A 27,567-nucleotide genomic window follows, 5' to 3' on the forward strand; every position below is an offset into this window, starting at 1 on the left:
CTTAAAGCAAAGATGGATCATGCATATTTTCCTCCCATCCAATAGAGAGATTCTCTCTCTCTCTCTCTCTCTCTCTCTCTCTCTCTCTCTCTCTCTCTCTCTCTCTCTCTCTCTCTCTCTCCCTCTCTGCCGGCTGTGTGGGGGCTGACATCTCAGACATCCAATACAGACAGAAAGAAACGTGAACAGAGGGCGGGACTTGCATGAAAGGGACTTGAGCACAGCGAATGATCGTGAAGGAGAGGTGTTCCTAGCCCATAATGCCCTTGCCTCAGCGCTGAGTGCCGGGGGAGACGGAGGGAGAGAGGAGAGTGAAGCCGGGTTAGAGACTAGAGACTAGAGCAGGTGCTGAGGATAGAAACAAACAGGGTACCAAACTGTAAGCCGGGAAATCAGGAAAAAAGTGTGTGGAAGGTAGAACAAAAGAACAGAAAATATACAGAAACTATAATGCAATCTTAGTTTTTCTTAAGCTGGAGCCCACTTATTTTGCGTCACCATCACTGAGCTCTTTCCCCTCCTTTCCTCCTACGGATTCTCCCTCCTCCTCCTCTTCCTCTTCGTCCTGTCCTCCTCTTTGACAGACAGAGCCACCATGGACACCGGGAGCCCCAGGAAGATACAGTTCACCGTTCCCCTACTGGACACCCACCTGGACCCAGAGGCAGCAGAACAGGTGAGCAGGAGGAAGAGGAGGTGGTTTGAAGGATGTGGGACGACTGCCAGGCTTTTAGGGGTTTCCGATAATGCATCAGTGACATGATTGGACTTTTCGCTAGATGAATGTGGAAGAGTTAAAAGGAAATCAGTAAATGCTTGTCACACTCAGTCATCAAAGCAAGTGGGTGCAGACAAAGCTGAGCAACTGGACTGGAATGAAAAGATGCAGTGTGCGCTGTCCAAAATGTGTCTGGTCTGATTGACGATTTAGAGAAACCACATTTTAAGTAACTCATTACTCCCCTGCGCCGAAATCGCTTTTGAATGCGGTGGTTAAGTCGTCATGATGAAATGAAGATAGATGTTGCCTTCTTCGCAGCTTCTTTGAGGCACAGTAACTCATCAGTGGTAAAGAGGGGTGTTGCAGTGTGTGGATGCTTCTCCAGGGGTTTGCCGCTGCTTTGGTTTGAGTGTTTGGCTGCGGGCAATGCACAGCAGTGAGATACTGACAAAAGTTGCCTGCAAGCACCAGATAAACGTATTCTAAATCAATCTGCTATCAGCAATGTGATCATTTCATCAGATCAAACTCAAACATGTATAAATAATAGATTGTAGCTGCATAGCTTGGTAAAAAGCAATCAATCACCTTTTTCAGGATCTTGTAAACTCAACATCACTGAAAGAACCAAGCTCAAATAACTCTTATTTGTGAGTGAAAAGCCCGATGGGTGCAATGTGTTTTTAAGAGAGTATAGTGAAAAGATGTGTCCCACTTTCTCATTTTTATAAATATAACATGGACAGGTCATTAATAACAAATGAGCCCCAAGTGAAACCAGCAAAGATTTATGAGGCTGACTACACCCCGTTTATGTCGCTCTCTCCCTTTCTGCTGGTCATTGTTTTTCCCACTGTGACCGTAAGAAAGGGGATGTTGGGATGACCGCTTTGTGCCTGCGCGTGTATGCGAGATTGGCCTTGTGGGACATGTCATTGGATGGTTTGAAGTTGAGTTAGAGCTGCTGGTTTGATGAAACAGTTCAGTTTAAGGCCCAGTTGTGAGGAACTGAATGTGCAGGCCTTAATAACCATCATACTCCATAATGTCCCTCTCTGCATGAAGGTTCCCCCTCAGCTGGAGCTACCTGGAAGTGAAATAACTTCCACTCACATAGAAAGGAGCACAGCTTCAATGCTCCCTTCATTTTTACATAATGTTTCAATGGTTTGCAGTTTTAAAGCTCAACAAGACCATCTAATTGTTTTACTATTGATAATTTGCTTAAGTTTTCCCAGTAATTTGCCTCTTGCTTTGTTATGTCAGTATATAACACTGTAAATCTCAAGGTAACATGACATCCACATCGCAGTGCCTGTAAAAGGTTCCCTCAGTTTTCCCATTTTACGGTTAAACAAGTTTGGAGGATTTAATGTGTCTTTTTGACACAATAAACAACAAACATTGACAACAACAGAACCAACTTAAATGTCAAAATGAAAACAGTATCCAACAAGGTCCTCTAATTTAATGACAGACCTGAAGTAAGGCGGCAGCACATCGGTGTAGCGGCAGCAAGAGGGGCGTGGGTTCAATCTGCCCTTCTGTGTGGAGTTGTTCACCTCGTGTCAGAGGTTTTCTCCGGCTTCACAACACACTCTTAAGTGGTTGAGGTTAATGGATGGATAAAGTGCAGGATACTATTTTACCCTTTTAAACAGGAGCAACCGAAACCATCACTGCTGCAGCTAACAGGCCTTTTACGCAGCAGACATTTTGAAACAGGTGAAACACATTTCATTAACGCTGGCTCCCTTCCATCAAGTGTCCCTGTGCGCCATGACAGTGAGCCAGCATGCACAATACCAACGCGCTGCACAAAGCTCACTTAAGTAGAGTGCAGTCAATTACACGTGTGTGCATGTCCTAGGTCACGCCAAAGACAAACATCATCAAAGTTACCTTAAAGAGTTTTGTTGCACAGAATAGAAGCAATTCATCTGGTAAAAGGACCAACAAATAGAAAAGTTGTTTAAAAGAATTCTTGCTGTGATAAAAAAAAAATCTTAACGTTTTCTTCAATGATAAATGAAGAACTTAAGATGTCAGTCATTTTGGAATACAACTTTTTTAGCTCTTAAAATAATAATCCTAGATGTAAAAGATGAGATCCTGTTGTTAATACTAATACTAATACTTCATGTCCAGCATTATTTTCAGCATTAGCCGTTTAATTTATTTTCATTCAATAATAACATATCCATTTATTACTTGCATGACTATCATTGTACAGCTGTCACTGATAATAGTTTTATTAAGCCCTGTTATGCATGGGAATTCTGCAATCTGTGGCATCAAATAGCAAATCAACCAGGACTGAAATGGTCAGGATTATGAATTTAATAAAACTGCCAGAAGATGAGCATAGAGGTTGAATGGCATGATTATCTAAGTCTGAAGCTTATTGGTTTGTGCCAGTGTTGTTTGATTATGTTGCCGTTTCAACAAGCATCATTACGTGTGTAATTGATATTAAGGACACTGTGGCTGTAAATTGGTGCCCTTGGAGCTATTGTAACAAGTGTGTTTGCCTCTGTGTCTTCTCTCACTTTTTCTTCTTTGTATATCGTTCGAAAAAAAACCCGGATGTAATTCAAGTTGCTCGGGTTTCCACGTCTGCCCTGTTTGTGACTGCATGTCAGGCAGTCTGTGTTTATGCAGCCACGCGTCCGATCCCCGGCTGCAGCCAGTCGATACAGGAGGTTAAGCACCTCCAGGTTTACCTTCTCTTCTTCACCAGAAACAATCTTTTAGCTGTAACAGTTTCTAGCTCATGGCCTCAATAAGCATGGCCAAAGCTCGCATGATTGCCTTTGAGACTTTATATTTTTTAGAATATATTTTTGTATTTAGACGACTGAGGCACCATGACATGCTTGTTCTTAAGTGGTTTTAAATGTATGTGTGATAGACAACAGCAAAACCATCAGGTATAAAGAAAATGTACTTGTCTTTGTGTTTACAACCTTGCTTATGAATATCACACCAAGGGGCCTCACCCATGGCTCAGTGATCTCTGCAACCTGTCCAACACAGTGAATCAGCCTCTGTGGAGACCCGCTGTCAGTCAGAACAGCCTCCCTGAGGTCAGACCCTCACGCCACTCCTTCTATGCGCAGAAAAATACAATGTGCTCCTCCGTTATCATTATGACATTACGTTGGGGCTCATGCTGTACTTAGGAGCACAAACTGACTCTCCCCGATAAGAGGCCAAGACCTGATAGTGACAGAGGATAGGGGTTTCTTTAGATATTTTTCTCCCCAGTCGAAGAAGGTTTTGTTCATTTCTTTTACGGTTTGACTGACGGAATAGTTTGACATTTTGGGAAATATATACCAATAACAATCACTTATCTGTCCGTTGAAATGAAAGCTGGAAAAAGGAGATGGTTAGTTTTTCTTTAGTTTAGCAAAAAGACTTGAAATGGAGACAGCAAGGCCGGCTCACATCCTCTCTAGATGCGACGAGGCACAAGTGTGTCAGTGCACCTGTTCATAGTTTTTGTACAGATGAAACAAATTAAGTGGAAAGCTGGAGCTTTAGAGGTGCTGGTATACAGATATTATCTTTAAACAGCTTCTCCGCTTCCAGTCTTTATGCTAAGCTAACTCACCATGTCCTGGATCCTGCTTTTATATTACACACACAGATGTAAGAGTCAAATTAATCTTCTCAGCAAGAAAGAGTTTATGTAAAGCATGTGTCTCAAAATGTCAAACTTTTTCATTTAACACTACAGAATCAAGGCCAATAAAGGCTCGAAAAAGCTCTAGGGCATGGTAGTCCTGCTGAATATATGATGTTGTCGGGTTTATTTCCAATTTCCAGTCTTTGTGCTGCCTATCTAATAAATCTAATCCCCCTCCAACAGACAATTTGATATTGAACTGAAATCTTTGCCCTATGAAGGGCTCTTCGCTTGAGACATCTGATGATGAGATGATAAAATGTGACATATTGAGGTTGTGTCCTTTAATTTCAGGGTTGATGGTGTCCTCCCTGATATTCCCGATGCGGATGTGTCAAACTGTCTTTGTCCTTGACAGGAAACATAATAAATACTCTGTATTGACTCAGGAAGGCCATTTTCTAAGAATAAATTTTGAGTGCAGTAGATAATATTTGTCACGTCATGCATATCTCTTGCTCATTGAGGAAGTCAAGACCGGTTAAACTGAAAATATATGGTTTTAACCAGAAGTTAGGCCTCATGACTCCTCTGTACATAATAATGTGTAACTTTTTCTGCTTTTAGCTACACCCCTCAGCAGCACGGCAGTCCTGTCGAGCTTTGGATTTCGTAACACGCTAAAGCGTCTTTACATCTAACTAACATTTAACTAAAGTTTGTCTGTTAGCTTAAACTGCAAACATTAATAGCATGTCTAACTAGCAACTCATCATTATTATCAAGATCAAGGAGTTTCATTCGCTAGCTACATTTCTCCTCATCCTCTAATCCGTCGCCTCTATTTCATCGTTAAAAGTGAAAACATCGCCTGCAAAGTGAAAATATGAACCAGTATGTAAGATAAGCAGCCAAACAGGATTATGAAAGAGTCTGAATTTATATTAAAAGAAAGGTAAGAAAAAATGCAAGGACTGCCAGGGATTTGCTTTGACCTCATTTTCCACACTAACATGCTATTTAAAGTTATTTTTATACTAAGTATGAAACTGTAGAATGAAACCAATCGTATGTTATTGCAAACCATAATGTTCATAACGCGCAATGGTTAGCACGGGTTACCATGGTTATGAGTAGGAAGTGACGTGGTAATTACAGTTGAGTGACTTTATTCCCACAAAAGTGTGTTGAATGCTATTACACTCAGCATGTAGTCCATAGTATGTGCTTTTAGAAGCATTGTCAGCCTTTTAGCACACAGTGCTTAGCTACCTCTTTTACAAGGTTCTTCTTCAAAAACGAGTCAGCTGGAAAGATGACAAAGTCAAACGGAGGTAGAGCTTTCAACCAACTCATAGAGCCTTCATTTGATTAATTAGCTACCAACTTCAGCTGATAAAATCTGTCAGCGACATTTTTTAATTTATTAAAATATGCAGTTGCTAGAAAGGAAAATACTTCTTTTGTTTAGTTTTGATCGCGGACCCATTGATTAAATTTCCAGTTCTTTGAACATATTCACAGCTGCTGCAATAACACGTCTGAGCAGAAAACTTCCACCCTGCCTTCATTGAAAACATTATGTTAAGCCCTCCTTCTCGATTTGTATTCAATTATAAATTGCTGCTTTTTACTTTCTTAGATTCTCTGCACAGATTCTCAGTAAAAAAATATGTTCTTACAGTGAATAAATTGCAGCTTGTGCCTTGAATCCAACCCCTGCTCCTCCACAGTGCAGCTGGCTGTGTGATATGCAGCAAAAGAGAAGATGATAAGAGGAATGCTACAGTGGAGAAGACAAAAGAGCAATAGGAAGTGAGAGGGAGGCAAAAGACTGACATTTAGATAAAAGAAAGAAGTCAGTGATCTGGGTTTTCAATGTCTTGTGAATACAGTAATTTCCCTCTATTCAGAGCCAAACGTGACCGCAGTAGGAGACAATCTGAGAGGATGTATAGTGGCTGAGCACTGATTTTAGCCTGAACAATACCAAGATCATATTTCAAATGACAGGACGGAGAATCACATAAATCCATGTCCGTGCAATAGACTGAATTTGTCACAGTCCAGTCCGGCCCACACAGTAACAAAGTGCTGGGAAAGTTTTCTTTAATCTTCTATTTTTGCAGCAATTTACTGAATGTGAATTCGCTAGTTCTGATTCATGGCACTGACTGTTGCAAACGCAATTATTCTGGTGAAGGTCGCAGGGCAACTCTGATAGCACAAATACTACAAACCTACCAGTGTTTTCTCCAAGGGAAATCAGGGTTATGAGTTAAAGGCTTTACACCTTAGAATTTCCCGACAGTACATTTTGAATTATACACCTTTTTGCTCCTTCTGCCACCCCAATTAGTTGTGAGTTTAGTTATTCCACGATAAGAAAAAAGTTCCCACGGTCAAATCTGTTTCACGCTATAAAACCTGAACAATAGTTGTAGCTCATTCCACCCTGTTTATTCACCTCCACTGAAATTGACATAATAAAGACATTGTGCACACAATACATGGACGAATACCAAGAGATTGTTAAATATACTGAAACAGCTTGAGATCTTCGGATCTTGACTTTTTTTTTTATCAGCTTGACATTATGAACTTTCCTAATTCTACAAAAATTGCTTGGAAACATGATTTTGAGATGAAGCCATATTTCATATTCAGAAGATTACACATTAGTTCTATTCGGGGTCCCGGAGACTCTAGCTGTAAAATATAGGCATATGTAATGGATGTTTATCTGCTCTACACTGGTGATTGGTGTGAATAGTTTTTATACAGCATTATTCCTCCCAAATTCCAGTTGGAGTTCTTTTTTTTACAAGAGGTCTAACATGGAGTTACACATCTTTATTCATTCATTATTTTTTGGAAACAAAATAAATCTGGAGAGTGAATCCCATTTGACATTTGTTATAAGTTAAAACATCAATTGAAATGCAAATTTACAACATTATGACATGTCCCTTGCAGTGCATGTTAGTGCATGAGAGCATGATTCCCTGGCACTGTGCTCATACAGCGATTACTGCTGATAACGCCGCCCCAGCGATGACATCATTGTGGAAGTGTAGCACTCACCTTATGTAAACATTGTCAGATTATTCAGCATTGTTGTCGTTGTTTGCGTTGTTGGCACAGTCGGCATGTTGAGAGCTGTTAAAAAGCAATAGAAATGCCCTGAATTTCAAATTCTGCACTTGTTTTTACTTTGTTCAAATCCCAGAGGTTTCAATCTCTAAGGATTGGTGTTACAGAAAGAGAATGTATAATGTGACATAATGCTTGACAGTGTAACGGTTGTATTTTATTGCCTTCATCTAATAAACAAGTTCAGTTGGCGGCAGAGGGGAAGCGTTACACTTCAGCAGGTTTCAACAGGTTGGGTTTTAATGAGGTCCGAAGGAAATCAAATTATTTGAGAGTCGAGTTTGCAATTATTACGTACTTTTTTACCCACGGGGGCCTGTTAGACCACAAACAAGTAAGCAGTAACTCAGAAATCAACAAAATGCAAGTGTAAAATCATATTTATAATTTGTTTCACATTATGAAATGGGACCTTGTCCCTGCTGTCTCTTGGCCTGACCTATATTTTCCAGCCAAATGTATTTCGTCTGCCGCCCCGAACACAAGGGCGTCAGGCATGCATGGCTTTTCCTGCCCACCCGTCACTTTTTGAAGGCTGTTTTTGTTCGTTGTTGTGAGAAGTGACAGAACTGCATTTTCAACGGACTGATGAAAGGCATGCACGATGGTTTGAGGGAAGAGCCTGTCCAGTAAGCGCTGGCGTTTGTGTGAGCTAAAGATCAGGGAGTTTGTTTCGTTGTTTCGTTGCTGCCGGCTGAGGAGAATAACAATGACTCTGGCATAATCAGTTCTACACGGCCATGGCTCGTTGTGGGCCGGGAGGGGAGTTTTCTGGAATGACAACAAGACACAAATACAAGGCTAAAATATGAGTGCACTGATTTATAATATACAAAAGTACAACAAATACATCTTTATACAAACCTGAGTCCCAAAGTGCTTCACAGAAAGATGCAAATCAAATCACATCATTATACCTTCAAACAAAACTTGTAAAAGAGAACATTTGAGCAGGAAAAAATCAACATTAACATAATGATTTCAAACTTCCCACAGATATTTCTGACCTGACCTAAAGAGGCACACTGTTCAATGACCTTGAATCCAGGAGTGCAAAACACAGTTTATATTCTTAAACCTTGATTGGGAAACAGCTGACAGGAGACCCATAAGTAACAGCGTTGTAACACTCATAGAGTTCCAGAGCGCTTTCAGACCCTCTTTTTAAAGTTATGATGTGGCTCCGTAACTTCTGACTGATCACAGAGATTTCTCAGTGCTGTGGAAACAACATTTTGAATCAATTATACATTGGTTCCAGGAAGATGTTTATGCAACTAGTTTTATGATCACCATTTGTCAAAGATAAATTAGTTGTAAAACCAAAGATTGCATGGTTGAAATATTTATCGGCTGCAATCCCCATCTGACATCAGTCGAGTCAGAGGTCACACTAGTGTGACCTCTGCTTAAAAGAACATCCCAACATGCAGACAGAGAAGAGAACAGTGGAATCGTCTGTATTATGAAGGATTCACACTTCCTACGATACATTTCCTGTGCGGCTTGAGGGTAGATAAAGGTACATCAGTCGCTTGAGCGATTCAGCATTAGATTGCTTTCCAATGACAGGAGGCTCAATTTTGTGCATGGATAAATCTACCAGTACCTTTATGTCAGCCAAACCACAGACTTACTGGGAGTTCAGTCACATCAGTGACGGATATGGAAATGAAAGTAGCAGCGCCGCAGAAAGTTAACACTGAAAGGTTGACTCGCGTGTCTTGGAAAAGTGTAAAACACTTTATTAAATCGCTGCCTGCTTGTTAAAAAGAAGAACAGTCACTCCATGCCTCTTCTTATTCTCTCAACCTTCCCCTACTCCTCTGCTCCATGGTAATGAAGATGAAGCCTCTTACAATCTGAATACCTAATTAGGCTAGGCTAATGAGATAATACTGACTGCTCAGTTTTCATTACTGCATTTCATTTCTCCAGCTACATCTGTATTTTTGATTGAACAGAGTCTAAAGTGATGTTTTCTGTTATTTAATAATTATTTCCTCACACATTTTGTTCAACACCGCACAGCCTGAAAGTCAAACCTGCAAATTGGATCCAAGGGCAACGATTCACTTCCGGATTCTCCTCTGTCGTTTAGTTTTCTTTCTTTCAACTGTGAATGCACCTGCAACAAAAAGGAGTTCTATCTTTTTGCTTTCCAGACTCACAGCACAGCTCAACACTTTGATCATTAGTTTCTCATCTCAAGTGAAAGGAGTTTAACAACTAGCTATTTGAACTGTCTCACAAAATACAATGTGATGCTCCAGTGTGCAGGCTGAGGTCAGGGTCAGACTCCACGGCTGAAGAAGACTACACAGCTTTAAAAGTGCACAACCAGCAGTTAGAACAGATGCATGGAGGACTGGAGCTAGCACACCTTCCAACATTAGTCAGCAACCCTGTCAGCTCTGTGAGGAGTGCATTAGTGTGTGTGTGTGTGTGTGTGTGTGTGTGTGTGTGTGTGTGTGTGTGTGTGTGTGTGTGTGTGTGCGTGCGTGCGTGCGTGCGTGTGTGTGTCTCAATTATGACAAATGTCCACAGACAGTTTCACAAATGCGCACAGAACAATTCACAAATGTATTCGATTTACACATGCACACAGGATTGACAAATGCATTCCAATGATTTATATAAATGTTAAAAGAAAAATCACAAATATGTTTCTGCATTTATTTGTGTGTTGATTTTTCTATTTGATTGTGGATTTGTTTGTATTTATTTGTGAAGATCGCACTGCATTTGTTTGTGAATGGCTTCACGTGTGTGGGCTTTTTTTGAGACTCCCCTGCCGTGCTTAGATCCATAAATGTGTTTGTTTTCAATATGGAACGATCTTTAGCCAATCACATGGCACTCTCATTTTCAACCAATCACAATAGCGCAGCCCCCCCCCTCCTCTTCCCCTCTCTTATATTTTACTGATTGGATGCTTCGATGTTTTTGCAGTTAAAAATAAGAAAGGTTATTTATTCCTGTGTATATATTTTCCTGTGCTCTCGGTGGGTGTACCAGTGGGAGGGGTGGGTGGTTGGGAGGGGTATGTTGTATGTTTGTATGTGTAAAAAAAAAAGGATAGAAAACAATGGAAGTTTCAATTGAAAAGCATTTTTGCTATGTTATGTGTCTATCGAAATAAAATAAAATAAATAAATAACAAAGGTTGTAACTCCAGTTTGTACATCCACTGGCAGATCCTTCTAACACTCGTACCGTAGGTTTAGACTCTCTGCTGTATAGCCCAGTGAAATGTGGTGAATTGGTTCATAGCTGCCACACTCCACTCGTCGTGAGCCAAGAAGCAAGTAGGTGGCAGACTTCCCTGCTGATCTCGCTGCACTGTTGAGATCCAGCATTGCTCACAGGCTGTGTCAAGAGCTGCCAGCATCATGAGAGAAAGTGGATGCTGTGTTGTCCAGACGACTGGCACTGAGGGAGCAGCGCTCGCCTCTCCCTGATTGGCTGAGCAATGACACACGATTCAGTGCACTGCTTAGCATTTGTGATTGGTTGAGTCAATATATGTCATGAGAGGCCATAGCCTGTGAGAAATTACATCAGACAAGATTTTTATATTTTACTTCAATCTTAAAGACCTTCAAGAACAACCTTCAAATGAACGTTTTTAAGAAGTCGTTTATGCATGGTTTCTTTCTCACTTTTTCAGATCAGAAGACGCAGACCCACGCCTGCCACGTTAGTGGCATCCAGTGATCAATCCTCACCTGGTAAGGCACTGAAATGCAAACACATGCACACACGCAGGCTATTTTTGTCACTTTGGTCATTGTGTTTATCTAGAAACGTCATTGATGATTGTGTTTTATTAAATCTTGGGTCATATCTTTGTAATTTTGGCCAAGATTGCTTTTGGTAAGTGTACTCTCCAAGTTACTGAAGACGGAGAACATTAATAGAATAAGTGGCAAGATGATCATACAGAGTAAAACCAAACTTCCAGGTTAGTGGAAATTAGAGGTTTCAGTTAAGTATCAAAATTACTAGTCAACACTTTGCTGTAGACTAACCGTTCATCTCTGGTGTTCAGACTCTGTCATACCAAAGGATTTTGCGTTGATCAAGCCAGGTTCAACCGCTTTGTGCGTTTGCAGCCTTGTTGTTGGCTTGTTACAAAATGTCTGTTCCTTGGACTGCTCATGTTTCCTGCCCCACCTGACCTGTTTGTACTCCCAAATGTAATCAATAACTTTTAAGAGTACAATAGTATCATAATCAAAAGAAATAATTGCCCAAACACAAAATGTACCTAAATTGTGATAAACCTTCTACATATGCAGCTCAACTAACAGGCAACCAAAACTAAACATCACCTAAACATCTTAACCTTGAGCTTTTTATTCCCAGATGGGAGATAAATCCCCAAAAAATAACAAGTTAGCGTCGTCACAATATTCTTCAGGCATTCATATTTCTTATTGTGATTGCTGTATTGCAGTATCTTAAGTACATTTTGCACCCACGTGAATCTTCCTGCTGCATTAGAGCAACAAAAACAGCAGTGTGTGTGTGTGTGTGTGTCCTCTCACGGGATTGTAATGATCAAACACAACAGTGCTCCTCTGGAGAGTTGCCTTCTTCTGTGAGTCATCCAGCGCCTCCCCCACTGCCTCTGCTGTGCTTCGATGTGTAAGTGTGTAATGTGACCCAAATTAAAAGGATGATCAGCTGGGAATATAGGGCGGTGAGTGTAAGTTTCTCCAAGTGAGAAAACCGAAGGTGGTATTCTCTGTTTCGTGGGATTAAAGGAAGAGCTGATGCGTCATTGAGGATACAAGCAGAGACTGACAATGTTGTATTGTTTAACTCACAGCATGTTATCTCTTAGAGTTGAGTGTTTTTATATTGAAACAACAGTCGTTCTAATTGGGTCTGATTAAAAAAGTATTCGATCTCTTTGCTTAATGTGTCTCTGTGTTTAATTACATGTGTCTGTGTTTTCATTTAGTAATTGGATACTGAGCGCGTGCAGGGTATCTTTGAGTCAACCTTGATCTCTGAATGAAAAAGCAGAGAAAACCTTGAACATTTCGCCTTGCTCAATAGATCAGAGGCAAGAAGAAGAAAAGAGAGAGAAGAGACTTATGAGGCGATCGATTAGTGAAATAATTTGTGAAGTGAAAGGCATGGGGGAGAAAGAAAGTGAGACAACGTAGCTAAGATTAAAGGTGAAGAGGAAACGTGTTGTTTATCCAACGTTATATTATATTGCTACCTGTCATTTTACATGAGTTTTAAACGTGTTTGGGTTTTGTTTGTTTCTTTGGTTGTGTTGTGCTTTACCCGTACAAAAGTAAATAACAGAAAAGAAAGTTTGAACTGAATTCAGATTTTATTGCAAGTTAGTTTTCTATGGCAGAAGACGAGGGTGAAAACGCCTTGGGATAAAAGCAAAGCTTCTAAATATTTCTTCAACAAATTGGGACAAAACCAGTTTCAATTCTGGAATTGATAGATCTATTGCAGTCTACTGCAGAACATGTTTGGCTATATTTTTGCCCTCAACAATGTTTGGGGAGTAAAAACTAATTTTAGAGAAGAATTGTGTGACTTTTGATGGATTTATATTTTCACACTGAGCTGCATCTGTGTTTGTTCGTTTGTGTGTGTGTGTGTGTGTGTGTGTGTGTGTGTGTGTGTGTGTGTGTGTGTGTGTGTGTGTGTGTGTGTGTGTGTGTATGTGTGTGTATACATGTGTATGTGTCATCAAAATGAGAACTTATGAGATAAACAGCCTTGCCACGGAAAAGAAACAAGTTAAAAAAAAACCTTAAAACCAACAGAGACACAACCAGAGATTCAGACAGTTACAGTTATGAGTGTGTAAGAACGAGGATGTGCGAGAGAGGAAGGGAATGGGGTGGGGAGGAATAGATATGATGATGACGAGGGAGGGGAGCTGTGCTTGTGCAGTAATGTTGTGCCCCACATCAGACAGAGCTCTGCATTATTTAATGCTCTGCCGATTGTTCTGCCCTGTGCACTGTGAACCCCAATAGCACATCAGAGGAACAGACACAAAACAGAAGTACAGCCAGCTGAGATGCACGCTGTGCCACATTAGATATTTCCTGTAGAGGAGCGCTCATGTCTGAAATAGACAACTTGAGGTGGATAAAATAACGTCTGATAAAACTAGAATAATCAATTCTATCATTTTAGTACATACAACGTTATAGAAACTTTGATTTTGGTATGTTGTGTTTCATGAAGAGCTACAGCAGTGCTCGAGTGTTTGTCCTTTGAAAGAAATAGATGAATGGATGTACTCTGTTCCCAAACTGGATAATGGTTTTCTTAGCAGCAGGTTATCCAGATGTAGCAACAGTAAAAACACTTGAAATTACAAAGGCACACTGAGTAGAGTGCAGATCTCTATCAGGTGTGTCTGCAACAACCACTGCTGTGTTGTGTGATTGAATGAATACGACCCACTATTGGTCAACCCTCATTGAGACACCAATGAGGACAAGATAGGCAAAGGTGTCGTGCACACTCACTCTTCCTGGCAGGGGTATTGCAGTGCCGGGCTGTGGTTTTAGACCTAGGCCTTCAATGAGTGCCGTATAGTCCACATCACGGGCGCACTGGAAGGAAAAAGTGTCCCTGCAGTGACTGTCACAGACAACACATTCAATACCTGGCGCATTCATACAGTTCATCCACCATCCGGGGCGAGAAGTCACAGCAAACACATATTCCACGGCCCCGGGAAGCAGCGAGGTCTGGGCACGGGCGCTCTAAAGCATGCGGCCGGAGCCGGCGTGCCAGCTTCGGCCCGAGTCTTTCCAAGCCGACCTAGAGCCGGTCGCGGCGCACGGCGAGGGTCAGCACAGCAAGGGAGAGCCCAACCCCGTCGGGTCAACAAAAATGCATGTTGTCCAAATCTAACAAACAAAACCGCCACACTGACCCTGCACAGTGCGGACATGACATTGCAGAACAGCTGCGCCGGTGACAACCTCTCCCCGCACCAAGGAGAGGCCGCGGGGAGAAGCACCAGCACCACAAGATGCAGCAGCAACAACAGCGCTGTGGCTAGTTTATGATTAAATACGACTGTAAATGTGAAACAACAGTAACATAATCAGCATTTCACTCACCGGACACACATAAACCTCACATAAACAATCACAGCGCATGTTAATGGTCACACGGGCCCTGTTACCAATCACACGTCGAGGGTCTCGTGAAGCCTCTTCCATGTGTTTTAACCAGGCTAATCTTACATAAATAAAAAAAAAAGGAAAATGTGATTTGATTAAAAATGCTGTTAAACAGATCCCAAAAAGCCATACGAGAGGCCTTGAGGAGCAGAGGAACAGAAGAAGGCAGCTGTGACATGAGAAAATAAGCTAATAGACAAAAAATAATTATTATATATGTAGTGTATTTGTGTAGAAGGCTTAGAAGGTTCTGGGACTGCCACTGGATAATAGATACACATATTGACACTATAAGAGATTATTATATTATATAATGGATATAGAATATTATAATACTCTATAAATGCACCTGACAACTACAATTTAAACATAAAGCTGAGTAAATAACCGCAAATCTCACATAAAACGATCATGTTGAATTAGTTCCTTTTAATTGAGATCATTTCATCTCCACAAGCATCAGCAGCAGCTGATCTGTGGCAGAGTGAGTGCTGCCACCTGAAGCACTTCATACATAGAAAATGTATGAATCGCAAAGCAAGAATATGCAAAATGTCTTGACTCATCTTACACATACACACACATGCAACATAAAGGAAGTAGGGTTTTCAGAAGTTACAGTGATGACACTCATGTCCATTTTCCATTCACTGCCATTGTGAATAAGGGGTGGATCCACATATGCACAGTGTTTATGACTTTATACCATACCATATTCAAATATCGTGTGCATGCTGTGCTAATGAGCATTGTGGTTTATACTTGTCTTTCTTATGCAAACTGCAGGACTAATCGTTCTTCACTTTGACTTTCTTCATCTTTCAGATTCTCCCTTTATCTGAGAACTGTGACATGATAAAATATATCCTCATGTTCAGCTCGCCCTGCTGGCACTATGAGTGTAAAAAACACTAAAACTACAAGCTTTAGTTTCTTTGTAAGAGAACATCTCCTCAAGAAAATGTGAATTAGTGCTGCGTCAGGCAACTTTGACAAAATTATCCTGACAACATTGTTCTTGTAAATTAAGTTAATTGATTTTACACATTGATTTTACTGCTTTCTCTCCACCACAAAATCAATCAAATTAAAAAATGTTGCTGCCCCTTTTTAGGTTTTGTTTTAAAAAAGGTCATTACATAATACGTTATCTCACTTGTTCTCGCTGCACTTAGTTGATCGAGAATTGAAACTTCCAGTTTGAGATATTCTGAACTATAAATATAGTTGCAATGCAGGAAGATATATATATATATATATATATATATATATATATATATATATATATATATATATATATATATATATATATATATATATGTATTGCATGACTGACTGTGTTTTAAGACCTTCTTTTATTTTAGTTTGAAGACAGAGTGCAAGCGCTTTCTTGTTTTTTTATTTTTTATTTTCTCATTTTTCTTCATCAAATGCAATACACGAAATATCAATCGACACCAGCTACAGTCGGCAGCTGAATTAGAGCTGCTTGGCGGAATAAAGTGGAGTCAGAAGACTGACTCTGTTCCCATCTGGCTTTGTGACAGACAACCAGTCAGCTGGGAGTTGCAGTGATAGACTCATCACTGCTGGAACGGCCTTCTTTATTGGCCTTTTTTCTCATTCTGCAGCACAGATGGCCTCGATACACAGAGAAAAGAATCTGCATTTGAGCCGAGTGAAAGATTTTATAGTACTACTGCTGCTATGCTCCTGCTACTACTAACAATCTACACTATATATATATATATATATAGAGAGAGAGAGAGAGAGAGAGAGAGAGAGAGAGAGAGAGAGAGAGAGAGAGAGAGAGAGAGAGAGAGAGAGAGGGTTGGGCAACGTTGAAAACAATTAACTGATTAATCGCATTATGTGCCAAATTCAATAAGGAAGTAAAAAACTAGTGCAGAGCTGCCAACTTTTCAATAAACTTTGGAGTGAGATTTTGCTGCTGGACAGCTGTGTGGCGGGAGGGCGTGACTAAGACCGAAATGAGTGACAGTCACGCTCAACGCGAGACACTTGAGAGCCCCGATACCTCAGTCTCTCTGCTCCTCCTGAGTTTCTCCCGCAGCTGTGTCTTCTGTTGCTGACTTCGGGACTCTTTGGGGTAAATATGATGAGCATGCAGCGGACAGGTTTACAGATGCGCTCCTTAGCGCTATCTATCGTCGGGGAGTTTGAAAAGGAACAAACGCATCTCGGCCCAAAATCTTAATTTTCTTTTTTTTTTTGCCACGAGACATTGGTTGTGTGAGCGTGTGAGCGTGTGAAAACATGCAAAGGCGTGTGTTACACTGCCAAACCGTGAGGGTTGGTAGCTCTGGATACTGATTTAAAGTGATCTGCGCATGCGCGATTAACTTTCAATCTGGACGCGGAGGCTGACGGTGTGAGAGCTTTTTTTTTTTTCAGGTGAGCAGCGCTGCTCGTTGACAACTGAAGCTAGCAGTCTGTGAGGCTACGGAAGCGCGCGCGCACCAACATAAATCACCTTAAAAGTAAAAGCAGTGCCGTAGTCATGCATTCATAGCATGCATCTGGATGTCGAAAATGGATTCTTGCGGGGACTCAAAAGGTGTGGGCTGAAGCCATAGAATATTACGCCTACACTGATCACAAAACATGCGCAAGCTACACAGTCAAAACATCTCAAAATTGCATTCACATATGAACCCTTTTACTGAAATTATTTTCTATTTCGGAATGTGTTTGACTTACATACGTCTTTAAGATATTTACTTTCTCTTTTTGCAAACATGTGTGGAACTTTTTTATGGTTCAATAAAATGTTTCATATTTCATATTGCACCAATGGGATACAACTACATTTTCAGACTGCCATAGTTTGACAGCTGTCTGTCAATAGCATTTCTTCATCTTTAGGTTTTACTCTCTAACTTAAAGAACATTTCAAGACTGCATATTTCCTACATGGAAAATGTATGAATTTGATTTGAAACAAAATCCATGATGTTTGTATGAACCTTCTAAAACTCCTGGAAGACACTAAAAATAAGATTCAGATTAAAGCATCAACATAAACACGCAGGGCATAAAGATGAATCCCTCTTGAAATAAAATGTTATGGCTTTTGTGTCAGATTTTTATTCACCACTCGTGAATAACTTTGTTTTTGTTGCAGAAAGAATGAGAGAGAGAGAGAGAGAGAGAGAGAGAGAGAGAGAGAGAGAGAGAGAGAGAGAGAGAGAGAGAGAGAGAGAGAGAGAGAGAGAGAGAGAGAGAAATGAATAAAGAAACCAGCACATCACTGACATTTTGAGCAACCTAGTGCATACTTTTAAGTAGGAATAATATATGCACACGCACGCACTCAGGCATGCACAGAGACAGACAGACACACACACACACACACACACACACGGTGCCTTCCTAGTGCCTAGGGATGCATAGGTTGCCAAGCAACAAGGTGGTGTCCTAGAAAAAAGTTCCTCGGCTGGAAACACGGTGGATGAGTGTTCAACGCAATCACTATTGATTACAGTTAATGGTTGTACTGTACTCCAGTCAACGGCGTTTTTGTTTCTATTCCAGTCTTTTCATTTCGTGAGCACAGAATCCAGTTTCACATATTGACTCCAGATGATCAATCTTAATCCAGTTGGAGCCACATGTGGTTCACGTTAGTGTAGTTTCATGTTGGAGATTTCCTGAACAAAAATAATCTCTAAAGCCATGGTTATGCACACACTGCAGCTTCTTTTGCTGTAGTAATATACACCCAGCTGCCAGTTTATTAGTCACATCCAGCTTAAACTAACACAGGAGAGTCCTGCTATAAACCTAACCATAATGAAGGTTATAATGTGTTTGTTGTTGTTGAAACTTCAGTTTTAGAGAAGTGTTGATTCAACTTTATTAGGGTGTTTATGATGCTCTTGAACTGTATACATAATACAGAGAACTGTTTCTGTGATTTAACCAACTGTCATTTATATAAATAGGATGGTAAAATATTAGAAACATAACAAGAAGGTATACAATTGCAGGACTGTTGTATTTCACTTTAGACTGCAATCATTTGAGCTTTATATACCTAAAACACTGCCGACGCATTGTAAATCACCTCAGCTCCAGACTACACTTTAATATGCTACACACTTACTTCCCTTAAGGGGTTTTGGATAAACACGGTTTTACTGTTTATATCATCAGCAGTTGCCTGCATGCAGGGATCTATCAGGAAGAGGACGAGAGTGGATTAGTGTTAAAAAAAAAGGAGAGCGGAGAATAATAAAAACAATTTCACCAACCATGCTTGATGGAACAAACACTTGCAGCTGGCTTGCAGTGTGTCAGATAACCATCTGGCCCGAGGTCACCTTGCATGCACTCTGGTGTCTGGAGAGCCAGCAGCACTGCAGCGACTGTACACTGACACGCTGAAGAGGTCAACTCTGCTATTATGGACAGCCACAAGGCTGCACAATGTTTGCTTGGTCATTCCGTATTTGTTTTAGGTCCTATATTTGTATTGTTGTAGTGTGTGTTGTGTACGTAACTGTGAATTTGCTTTCTTGCAGAAATAGATGAAGATCGTCTCCCAAACCAGTTGTACAAGGTAATTTAATTCATGCTCTTACAGAAAGCTAGAGAAATGTAATTATGGGAATTCAGTTTCTTTTTTAAATGGACTCCATCTGTATATAAACTATGTCCTGAATCTTTGGGCTCTCTGCCCAGCTGATAAGAAACATTGATGTATTACAGGCAGCCTTGTTGAACTCCCCTCGACAGCGGCGAAAAGGGCCCAAGGGAACACCTACAATGAAAGGTAGAGTGAGTTATCTACTTTTATGTGTGATGTTTTATGTCTCTGATCACACTTTCAGTAGCCGTTAAACAACAGGAAAAGTGTTTTTCTGAATCACTAGTCCTTACATCTAAAATGATATGTTTTTAACTGAGAGATAATATGATAATCTGATTATCAAGTATATTGAAACTCGCATATATTAACAATTAAAACTTCATCTCCCATCAAAGTATTGCAGTAATTGTGTTAAATGACAATACACACCAATAAGAGACCACAAAGGATCTGTTGGCCTATGCTCGTTGAGGCCTTGTCCTGAGGTTTGGAGAGTATAAAATACAAGAATGCATATGGGAACATCAGTCTGGTTTTAAGACAAAATGTAAAAAATTCCAACACGTCATTTAATGTGACAAAGCTATTAGCATGTCCAATCGAGTCGAGGAAGTCCAATGTCTGGCAACGTAAACTTACTTGGTGAAAGAGCTGAGCTAATAGTTGGACTTTGGTCTACTTTGAGTGTCCTATTTCAACCCTGGAGCCACACAGTGCTGCGCTTGTCATAGCTGAGACTCATTATTCTGACCAGAGTTTCTCCCAATTTCCATTTTTTTGCTTCAAAGTGTGTCTTTGGGAGATTAGGGCACAAGGGGTCCTGTGACCACCTGAAGAAAACATGAAGATGATACACACACAGAACCCAGCATTTGACTACAACTGAAGACTTTTCTTCTTTTTTGTGTCACTGCAATGCAATGAAATTTAAGTCAACATCCAATTTAACACAAATACATAATGTAATGATTTATGCAATACAATAGTGAATACGTTGCAACAAAGATACCTAAGCAAGGGAACGATAATGAGAAGATAAGTACAAGCTAGTGCTATTGGAGGTTTATTCTTCAATTAGTTTCACAGCTTAATAGCTTCAAGTGTGATGAGTCGCTTCCTAATGGAAAGAGGAGATAATCGGTGCGCTTTAGTTTCCCACTGCAAGGCGATTAAGAGTAATGAAACCGTGGATGAAGGTAAGTGAAGAAAATGATTAAACAAATCATCTCCCAACTCTGATGTATCTTTACCTGCCCCCTCACTTCAAACACTGCTGGATGTTAATCAGATCTTGCTCGTTCATTAAGAATGTTTAACCTACAATATTCTTTTAAAGTGCTGTATTTCATTGAGTCTCTTCCTTCATCTCACGTTCCCGTGTACTGCTCAAACCACGTCTCTTCTCCCATTGGTTCCCGTCATCTCGATCAACTTTTCTTGCTCATCCTCCTTCCAACCTTTCCCCGATGATTTGTTGGGGGAAATCACACTATTTCTTCCAATCCACTCCTCTCCCTTCTCATCTTTCCTCTCCTTCCCCTGTTGATTCTTCGCTCTCAACCAACTTTTATTTTCCCCGCTTCCCTCTCACCTCTTTTATCCCCACCTCTCTCTCCTCCCAGAGCTGCAGTTCATGGTAGAGCATCACTTGTACAGGCAACAGCAGGGAGCCGGGGACGAGTGCTCCTCAGAGAGCTGCCTATCGGACCGGCCCAGCCCCGACTCCTTTCCCCCCGGAGAGGAGCTCCCACATGATGACGAGGCCACGGCAGAGGCCTTTGAGAAGCTGCGCTGCCAAATGGAGGGTACGTTGATCTGAATGTCTAGTGCATTGTGTCTGCCTTTTCAGCAACACAAACCTCTTTTAAAACCTACAACACAAGAGTCCTTCAAAATGAAACCTCAGCTGTAAATGTATTCCATTGTATCTTGCCATAGAATATGTTTGTATTTTTCCGACACACAATCTAAACTGATCAGGTATGAAGCAAAGTGAGTTTTTGTCAATTTAAATGTTCCACTTAAATAGAAAATAGAATAAAGAGGGTCAAAATTGAGTATGGCAAAATATTTAAAGGGCAAGAAGTAAAGAAAAGGAATGAAAGGACTGATACATGAGGATGCAAAAGGGAAGGAAAGATAAGGAGGTCACTGCTGTGGCCTCTGAAAAATAGATGGCGTGATTCCATGAGAAAAGAGCAGATGAGGCGAGTCCTTTTTCATCACAATTATTATGAAGGAAGGATGTAGAATTGGGGAAAATTGGGAGCGATAACGTGAAGCAGAAAATCAGGCAGAAAGCTAAAATATGCCTGGAAGGGGTGTATGTAAAATTAATGATAGGCTTTGGGAGTTAGAGAGGAATTAAAAAAAGTGAAACTAAAAGATTGAGATAAACACCTTTGCTCACAATTCCCCATGTTGTCACGTTTCTTATACATGCAAGGCAAAGCATTGTTATGCGTGTGCCATTATTTCACATGGTTTGTATAGATTAAAACAATCTGCTGTAACATGATAGATGGTAGATGGATTTTGGATTCAGATGGATTTGGTTTTCTTCGAACTGAGTCAGGGTAGAAATCACCCTGAGTACAGTCTTTATGCTAAGCTAAGCTAACCGGCTGCATACTGTAGCTTTATATGTAATTCAGACACAAGAGTGGTATCGACATACTCATCTAACTCTTTGCAAAAGGAGCCTATAATTAAACCATTAATGAAATGAAAACACTTACCAGGTTCAAAGTGCCAGCGTGGCAAATACCTCAACAGCTGATGAGAAAACGGGAATCAGCTTTTAAGCTCAGGACAAATAATTAACTTTAATGGCAGGTGAATGGATGGTTTCCTGAGTACAGCACATACTGTACACACTCAGTAATTACCCACCACTAATGCATTATGAGGGCTGCTTTTCTCAAGTGCCAAAATGTAATTTTCATGCCGCCACGCCGGCGACAGCCGTCGCCCGAGGCATTATGATGTCAGGGTTGTCTGTCCGTCCGGTTCATTCTCATCAACGCGATGTCTCAGGAACGCCTTCAGCTAGTTGAAGCAAATCTGGCACAAACGTTCAACTGGATTCAAGGATGAATTGATTAGATTTTGGTGGGCGAAGGTCGCAGTGATTCAACATCTGTCCCATTTGTGTGAATACAATATGCTATTCTTGTTGTTCTAGTAGTTAATATTGTCTATTTTCCTTTTAATTCACTTGAACACAACCACAAAAACTATGACCGTTTTTTATAGATTGCTCCCATGTTATGGAGGAGCTGTTATTAATGTTCTCAGTACAGATGAAAGGAGCAAAGGGGAAGCTGGGAAAACAAATCAATCACCATTAAAACTAATCCAGTGGAGGTTGGCTTCACTTTTAGGTCAGCCTTTTGAATTCACACAGTGTTACTAGAAAACATGCAGCTGTAAATGTCAGGTGACATTGATTATTATCATGGTGAAGTTCTGTACCCGAACATAATTAAACAGAGAATATAGAAAAAAGTACTTTTATCCATGCGGTGTGATGGAAAGTGCATTGTTTTTTTTTCTACTTCACCTTCAACCCACCCTCCATTTGTCTTTCTGCCCCCTTCAGAGTTCTCAAGGGAGAGTCTATTAGAAGCTGCTGGAGGACTTGAATGCCCCCTCTCCAAGGAGGAGGAGGATAGTTCCAGCGTTGCCAACGCAGCAGATCCCTCATCGCAGCAAAACAACGCACAACCAGGTAGAGTCAAAGGATCCGTGTTTACACAGAAACCCTTTCCCTCAGGGGGCTCTTCACCGACTGTTCACAAGGCAGGGTTTATTAAAATATTAACAGTTGAACAGGCTGGGCTGTGTGTCATGTAATCATGGATTGTCAACGGACATCTGTGAAGTGGCTTTGATCCACACTTCACAGGGTGCTCTTGTGGCTGAAATACCCTGAGAGGCAACTCATACTGAAGGGGAAAACATGTCCTTGTGCAGCTGAATGGAGACTGTGTGTGTTCTGTCATTACTGTAGATTGTATTTTTCTTTGTTTGTTTCTTAATTTCTTAAATTCTTTCTCTCTACATTTGATCTACGTGGACATATTAATCAAGAAAATGCAGTTTGTTATGACAGAAAGCTTAGTGTAAATTAAAATCAAGTGTATATATAAAACACAGGCATAGTAGTTCATCATAACTTATGTCTTAATGTGAGTTCAGACAGAATATTTAAATGAATGGAAAGACAATATTTAATGCAAATTGATATAAGATGCGTCCGAGTTCAAAATGTCCCAGGATCATTTGTGAGGTAAGACGCTTTGCTCTGTAACACCACTGTACTATCAGGTGTTTTTTATTACCCAAACAGAGTGAGGTGTCTTCTCTCTTGCAGATTGTGTCTCGACTATTTCTTGAGTCGCATCCTCCCAGTTAGTCTTTCATTCTTTTAATTTCAGCTTTCTCTAATGTAAACTAGTATCCCAACAATACAATTTAGTTAGTTAATGATGTACTTGCAGTAACTAGCTTACTATAAGCTACTTAGCTGGACATGCTAATAATTTCAGTCGATGTGTCCTATCCCCATTACACTTGGGTTAGAATTTCTGGTTTTAAGAAGTAAAAACAAGACATTACCCTTTTAAAATGCCCTGTATCACTCTTATATTACCAGCTACATGAACACTGCATTGGTTATATGTATGTAGACCTTTTTTTTTCTATATAGTTAAACAACAAGCAACATAAATCTGACTCTCTCCATTTGGAGGGACAACCATCTATGGTGGAATGATGGTGTTTACAATGATCTATTTGTCAGCTGCGAGCGTCCATCAGAGCCTTCTGAGTCAGCCTCTTCTGTTTCTTTTATCTTGCCTCAGTATGTTATGTTTATATTTTTCAGACACAAAAGCAGCAACATCCAGTGCTAGTCAGCCGGCAGAGGAGAAGACAAAGAAATGCTGCCTGAAGAAAGAAAAATAGAGCGGCCTTCTGAAACACAAGGCTGCTCAGTCTTCTCAACCAGCCCAACACAATGACAGAAGATTGTGTCTGCAAATCCTCTTTTTAGATACATCAGGGCATCTCAGTTCTTCTACAGTCAGGCTTTAGTTACCACTCCGAGAACAAGAACAAAGGTTTATACACTTATTTACACTCATAAAAATCCCCTGAGAATTATGTAATTGTGATGATACGCCAAACTAAAACTAGCTTACTGTATGTATGAACCAGAGTGGGAGTTACTATCTAGTCAATGAGAAAGAGAGAAAGTCTTTTCATAAACTATCACCACTTAGGCAACATGCACAATGTCCCCTTTACTGTTCAAAGGCAACACATATTCTATCTACAATCATTATGGACAGTTTTTTATCATTAATGTGCCATGACTCCTTCAATTATTGTTCCATCTCAAAGCAATAAAATGTATTAGTACCTCATAAATAACAGTGACTGAAACCACTTTTAAATTCCAGTTCGAGTTAGGTGAGTTAGATGCTGATACTTAATTGAGTCAGTAACACATCTGGGTTGATCGACAGTTTAAAGTAAATTAAACTAACTATATAACTATATTAAAGTTTGTTTTTTTTAATTCCTGGATTGGACAGCGACAAATTAATTATTTAAAGAACAACTCAAATAAAACGATTATGTCATGTTATTTATTTTACAGAACATATATGGGCAAACATTTTAATATTCAATATAAAAATATGCTTATTGTTTTCAGAATAATTCCGTAGTTCTCTGGTTAAAATTTTGCCAGTGTGAGAATTTGCTGGTTTCCTTCATATAATCTAGTATTATAAATACAATATTTTCGGGTTTTGAACTCTTGGTCGGACAAAACAAGACATTTGAAAACGTCATCTCAAACTCAATATCTCTGGGGGACATTTTTACCTGTTTTCTGACATTTTATAGACAAATTTATCAGGAAAATAATCAGCAGGTTATTTGCTGAAAGAACCGCTAGTTGTAGCCCTAACAGCATTACGCAACCAATTACTTGTCTTGTGCTTAACTTTGAAAAAAATAAATGAAAAAAACAGAAACCTTTTATACATGTATTTCAAAACTGCTCTGGTCTTCATTTTATATCATATTTGCATAAAGTAGTAACCACCTCAATCGAACGGACAAAGCAACACCTGCTCCACAACATGAGTCCCAATGTTTAAACAACCACATCGGCGTTCCTGCATAACTCACACACGCGAACCCGTCTTGTCCTGCAATTCAGCTTGTTGGATGAGCAAACACACATTCACAGGGGAAGTTGCTTCAGCAAAGTCAGATTTTAGTCTTCATAGCTAATAAGCTGCTCTGCTGCAGCATGTAAGCTTACCTGCAAATGTCCAGTTAGATGCTGGTGTGGTCTCTACCTTTTCAATACCATTGCTAACGACACGCTGTCTGCTCATGACGTGGAGGCTACCATGTGCATCTTTTTTACTTTGTCTCTCCAGAGGTCACCTGCTAGCTGCTGTCAATCAAACACAGACACGCCTCTACTTTACACGAACGTGCCCCTAACTTCTGAGAGGAAATGAAATATGTCTGATATGTTTCTTCCTTCTAATAATTAATTAATAATACATAAACAAAAGATTTAGACGGCAAAGTAGAAAATAGTTACTGCTAATATCCCTATTAACAACAATGATGTGTCTGGTTACAGTAATCCACTGATGATAACTAAAATGTAAAAAATGGCACCCTCCTTTTTTAACACTTGAATGCTTTTCTGGAATCTAAATATTGGTAACAAAACAGTTTTCTGCATGACCTTGGATGCACAGGGACTTTTCTGTACTGTGCTTTAATTTGCATAGGGGAACTTATTTCATAAAATCAAACACCAATTAGTCGCCAATGTTAATGACTATCATTTTCTTTTCATTTTAGTTTTGTAGGAACGAAGGCCATCATAAAGTTTTCATCTCACTCTTAAATGTTATTCCATCTGTTATTTGTTTCACTGAAGTGGCATTTTTATGTAGATTATGTGACAATCGTTTCATGACACTCACATTAATAATTGACATGCCTGAAAAAAGTAAAACAGACTGAAACAGTAAACTAAAGCCACTGTAGTATTGACAATAACAATGACCACAATGAACAAGAAAGACAATGAAAACATTCCTGTGCAACCTTTTGTTTTCTTCTTCAGTATATTTACGGACCATGTAATGTTTGTTCTGTTTTTGAATGGTAATAGTGTACTTTACATGGATTTATTCTGGGAAGTTTTGTTCCAATTTTACTTGAATTGATTGATGATTACATCTGTAATCTAAATTTGTTTGATATAATAAAATGTTTAAATTGGTGATTAGCTGTTTTTCTTTTGTATTTATCTGTGAATTGTTCATCCAATCAAGTCAAAAGTATATGTTTGATAGACTCAATATGATATCTCCTCCGAACAAAGTCTTTAATGTCTAAAGCACCTAAACAAGGACTTGCTTTACTAATAAAACATCAAAAAAGAGATATGTTGGGGAAAGTCTCCAAAAACTTCCTGTTAAAGTTTGACATCACTGCACATGTGGACGTGTTTCGTAGAGGTCGACAACATACTAAAAATAGCCGCTCTGCAAATAAATAATTCAATGTCAGAGCCAAGAGCATAGAAACTCTTACATTTTTCATACGCAGGACTATTTTGGAATTTTGAATAAACTGGTAATTTAAGCTGCATGTGACACCAACACTGTTTGCGTGAGAGTGATCACTTCTAATGCAAATTTGTGCTACAAGGGCATGTTGCAGGTGGATATGGTACATGATTCCCTGAGAGTAAAATATCTCAGTTGCCCTTGTGTCTGTGCCTCTTTCATCGGGAACCACCCTATGAGCACAAACACTCTGATGCACCATAAGTGAAGCACAGAGAAGCTCGGGAGAGTGAATTCATTCTCTGTTGGAGAAAACACAGTTGTTTAGTGCTATATATCAATGCTCTGACTTTCACTAATGCCCTTCATTAAATCCAAACTGTTTTAGTTTGACTAAATTCTTGCACGTGGTTTGAAAAGAGATTGCCTGTAAGAAAACATTTAGGACGTCGCTTGAGTTGGTCTTTTATGTCAAAATGTCCACTGGGTTTTGTGCAGAAAGAATCTACTGGTATCTTATAGTCATGGGTTTTCTAAAAAAAGCCATTCATTCTGTTGAAATGGATTTAGCAGATGTGTAGCTGAATAAAATAGTTGTTAAAAAAGATGCAAGGTAGCAGATTCAATTCAATCAAAGATTATGGTCT

At 39.9% G+C, this 27,567-nt stretch overlaps 1 protein-coding gene across 4 annotated transcripts; it reads left to right on the plus strand.

Annotated features, from left to right (window-relative positions):
* Positions 1 to 281: 281 nt before the first annotated feature.
* On the plus strand, positions 282 to 26,610 carry LOC137796966 (protein phosphatase 1 regulatory subunit 1A-like). Of its 4 annotated transcripts, none has more exons than XM_068595249.1 (8): positions 282 to 414; positions 585 to 676; positions 11,176 to 11,236; positions 19,237 to 19,274; positions 19,424 to 19,487; positions 20,927 to 21,109; positions 22,906 to 23,034; positions 24,193 to 26,610. In XM_068595249.1, exons 2-8 carry the CDS (start codon positions 596 to 598, stop codon positions 24,270 to 24,272), a joined length of 636 nt encoding a protein of 211 aa, XP_068451350.1. In that variant the 5' UTR covers positions 282 to 414; positions 585 to 595; the 3' UTR covers positions 24,273 to 26,610. The 4 variants fall into 4 exon arrangements, with proteins under 4 accessions (XP_068451350.1, XP_068451351.1, XP_068451352.1 ...); XM_068595250.1 differs by having other exon boundaries at positions 589 to 676; XM_068595251.1 differs by having other exon boundaries at positions 282 to 403.
* Positions 26,611 to 27,567: the final 957 nt, after the last annotated feature.

Source organism: Clinocottus analis, unplaced genomic scaffold (assembly GCF_023055335.1).
Source record: "Clinocottus analis isolate CAN_PGR_092001 unplaced genomic scaffold, fCliAna1.0.p SCAF_3, whole genome shotgun sequence".
NCBI lineage: Eukaryota > Metazoa > Chordata > Actinopteri > Perciformes > Cottidae > Clinocottus > Clinocottus analis.

What these genes read in the sequence shown, in the direction of transcription:
- LOC137796966 (XM_068595249.1), top strand. Translation starts at nt 596, where the DNA reads ATGGACACCGGGAGCCCCAGGAAGATACAGTTCACCGTTCCCCTACTG. An exon ending in ACCCAGAGGCAGCAGAACAG is followed by an intron (nt 677 to 11,175) that starts GTGAGCAGGAGG and finishes TCACTTTTTCAG; the next exon opens with ATCAGAAGACGCAGACCCAC. An exon ending in GCTGCGCTGCCAAATGGAGG is followed by an intron (nt 21,110 to 22,905) that starts GTACGTTGATCT and finishes TGCCCCCTTCAG; the next exon opens with AGTTCTCAAGGGAGAGTCTA.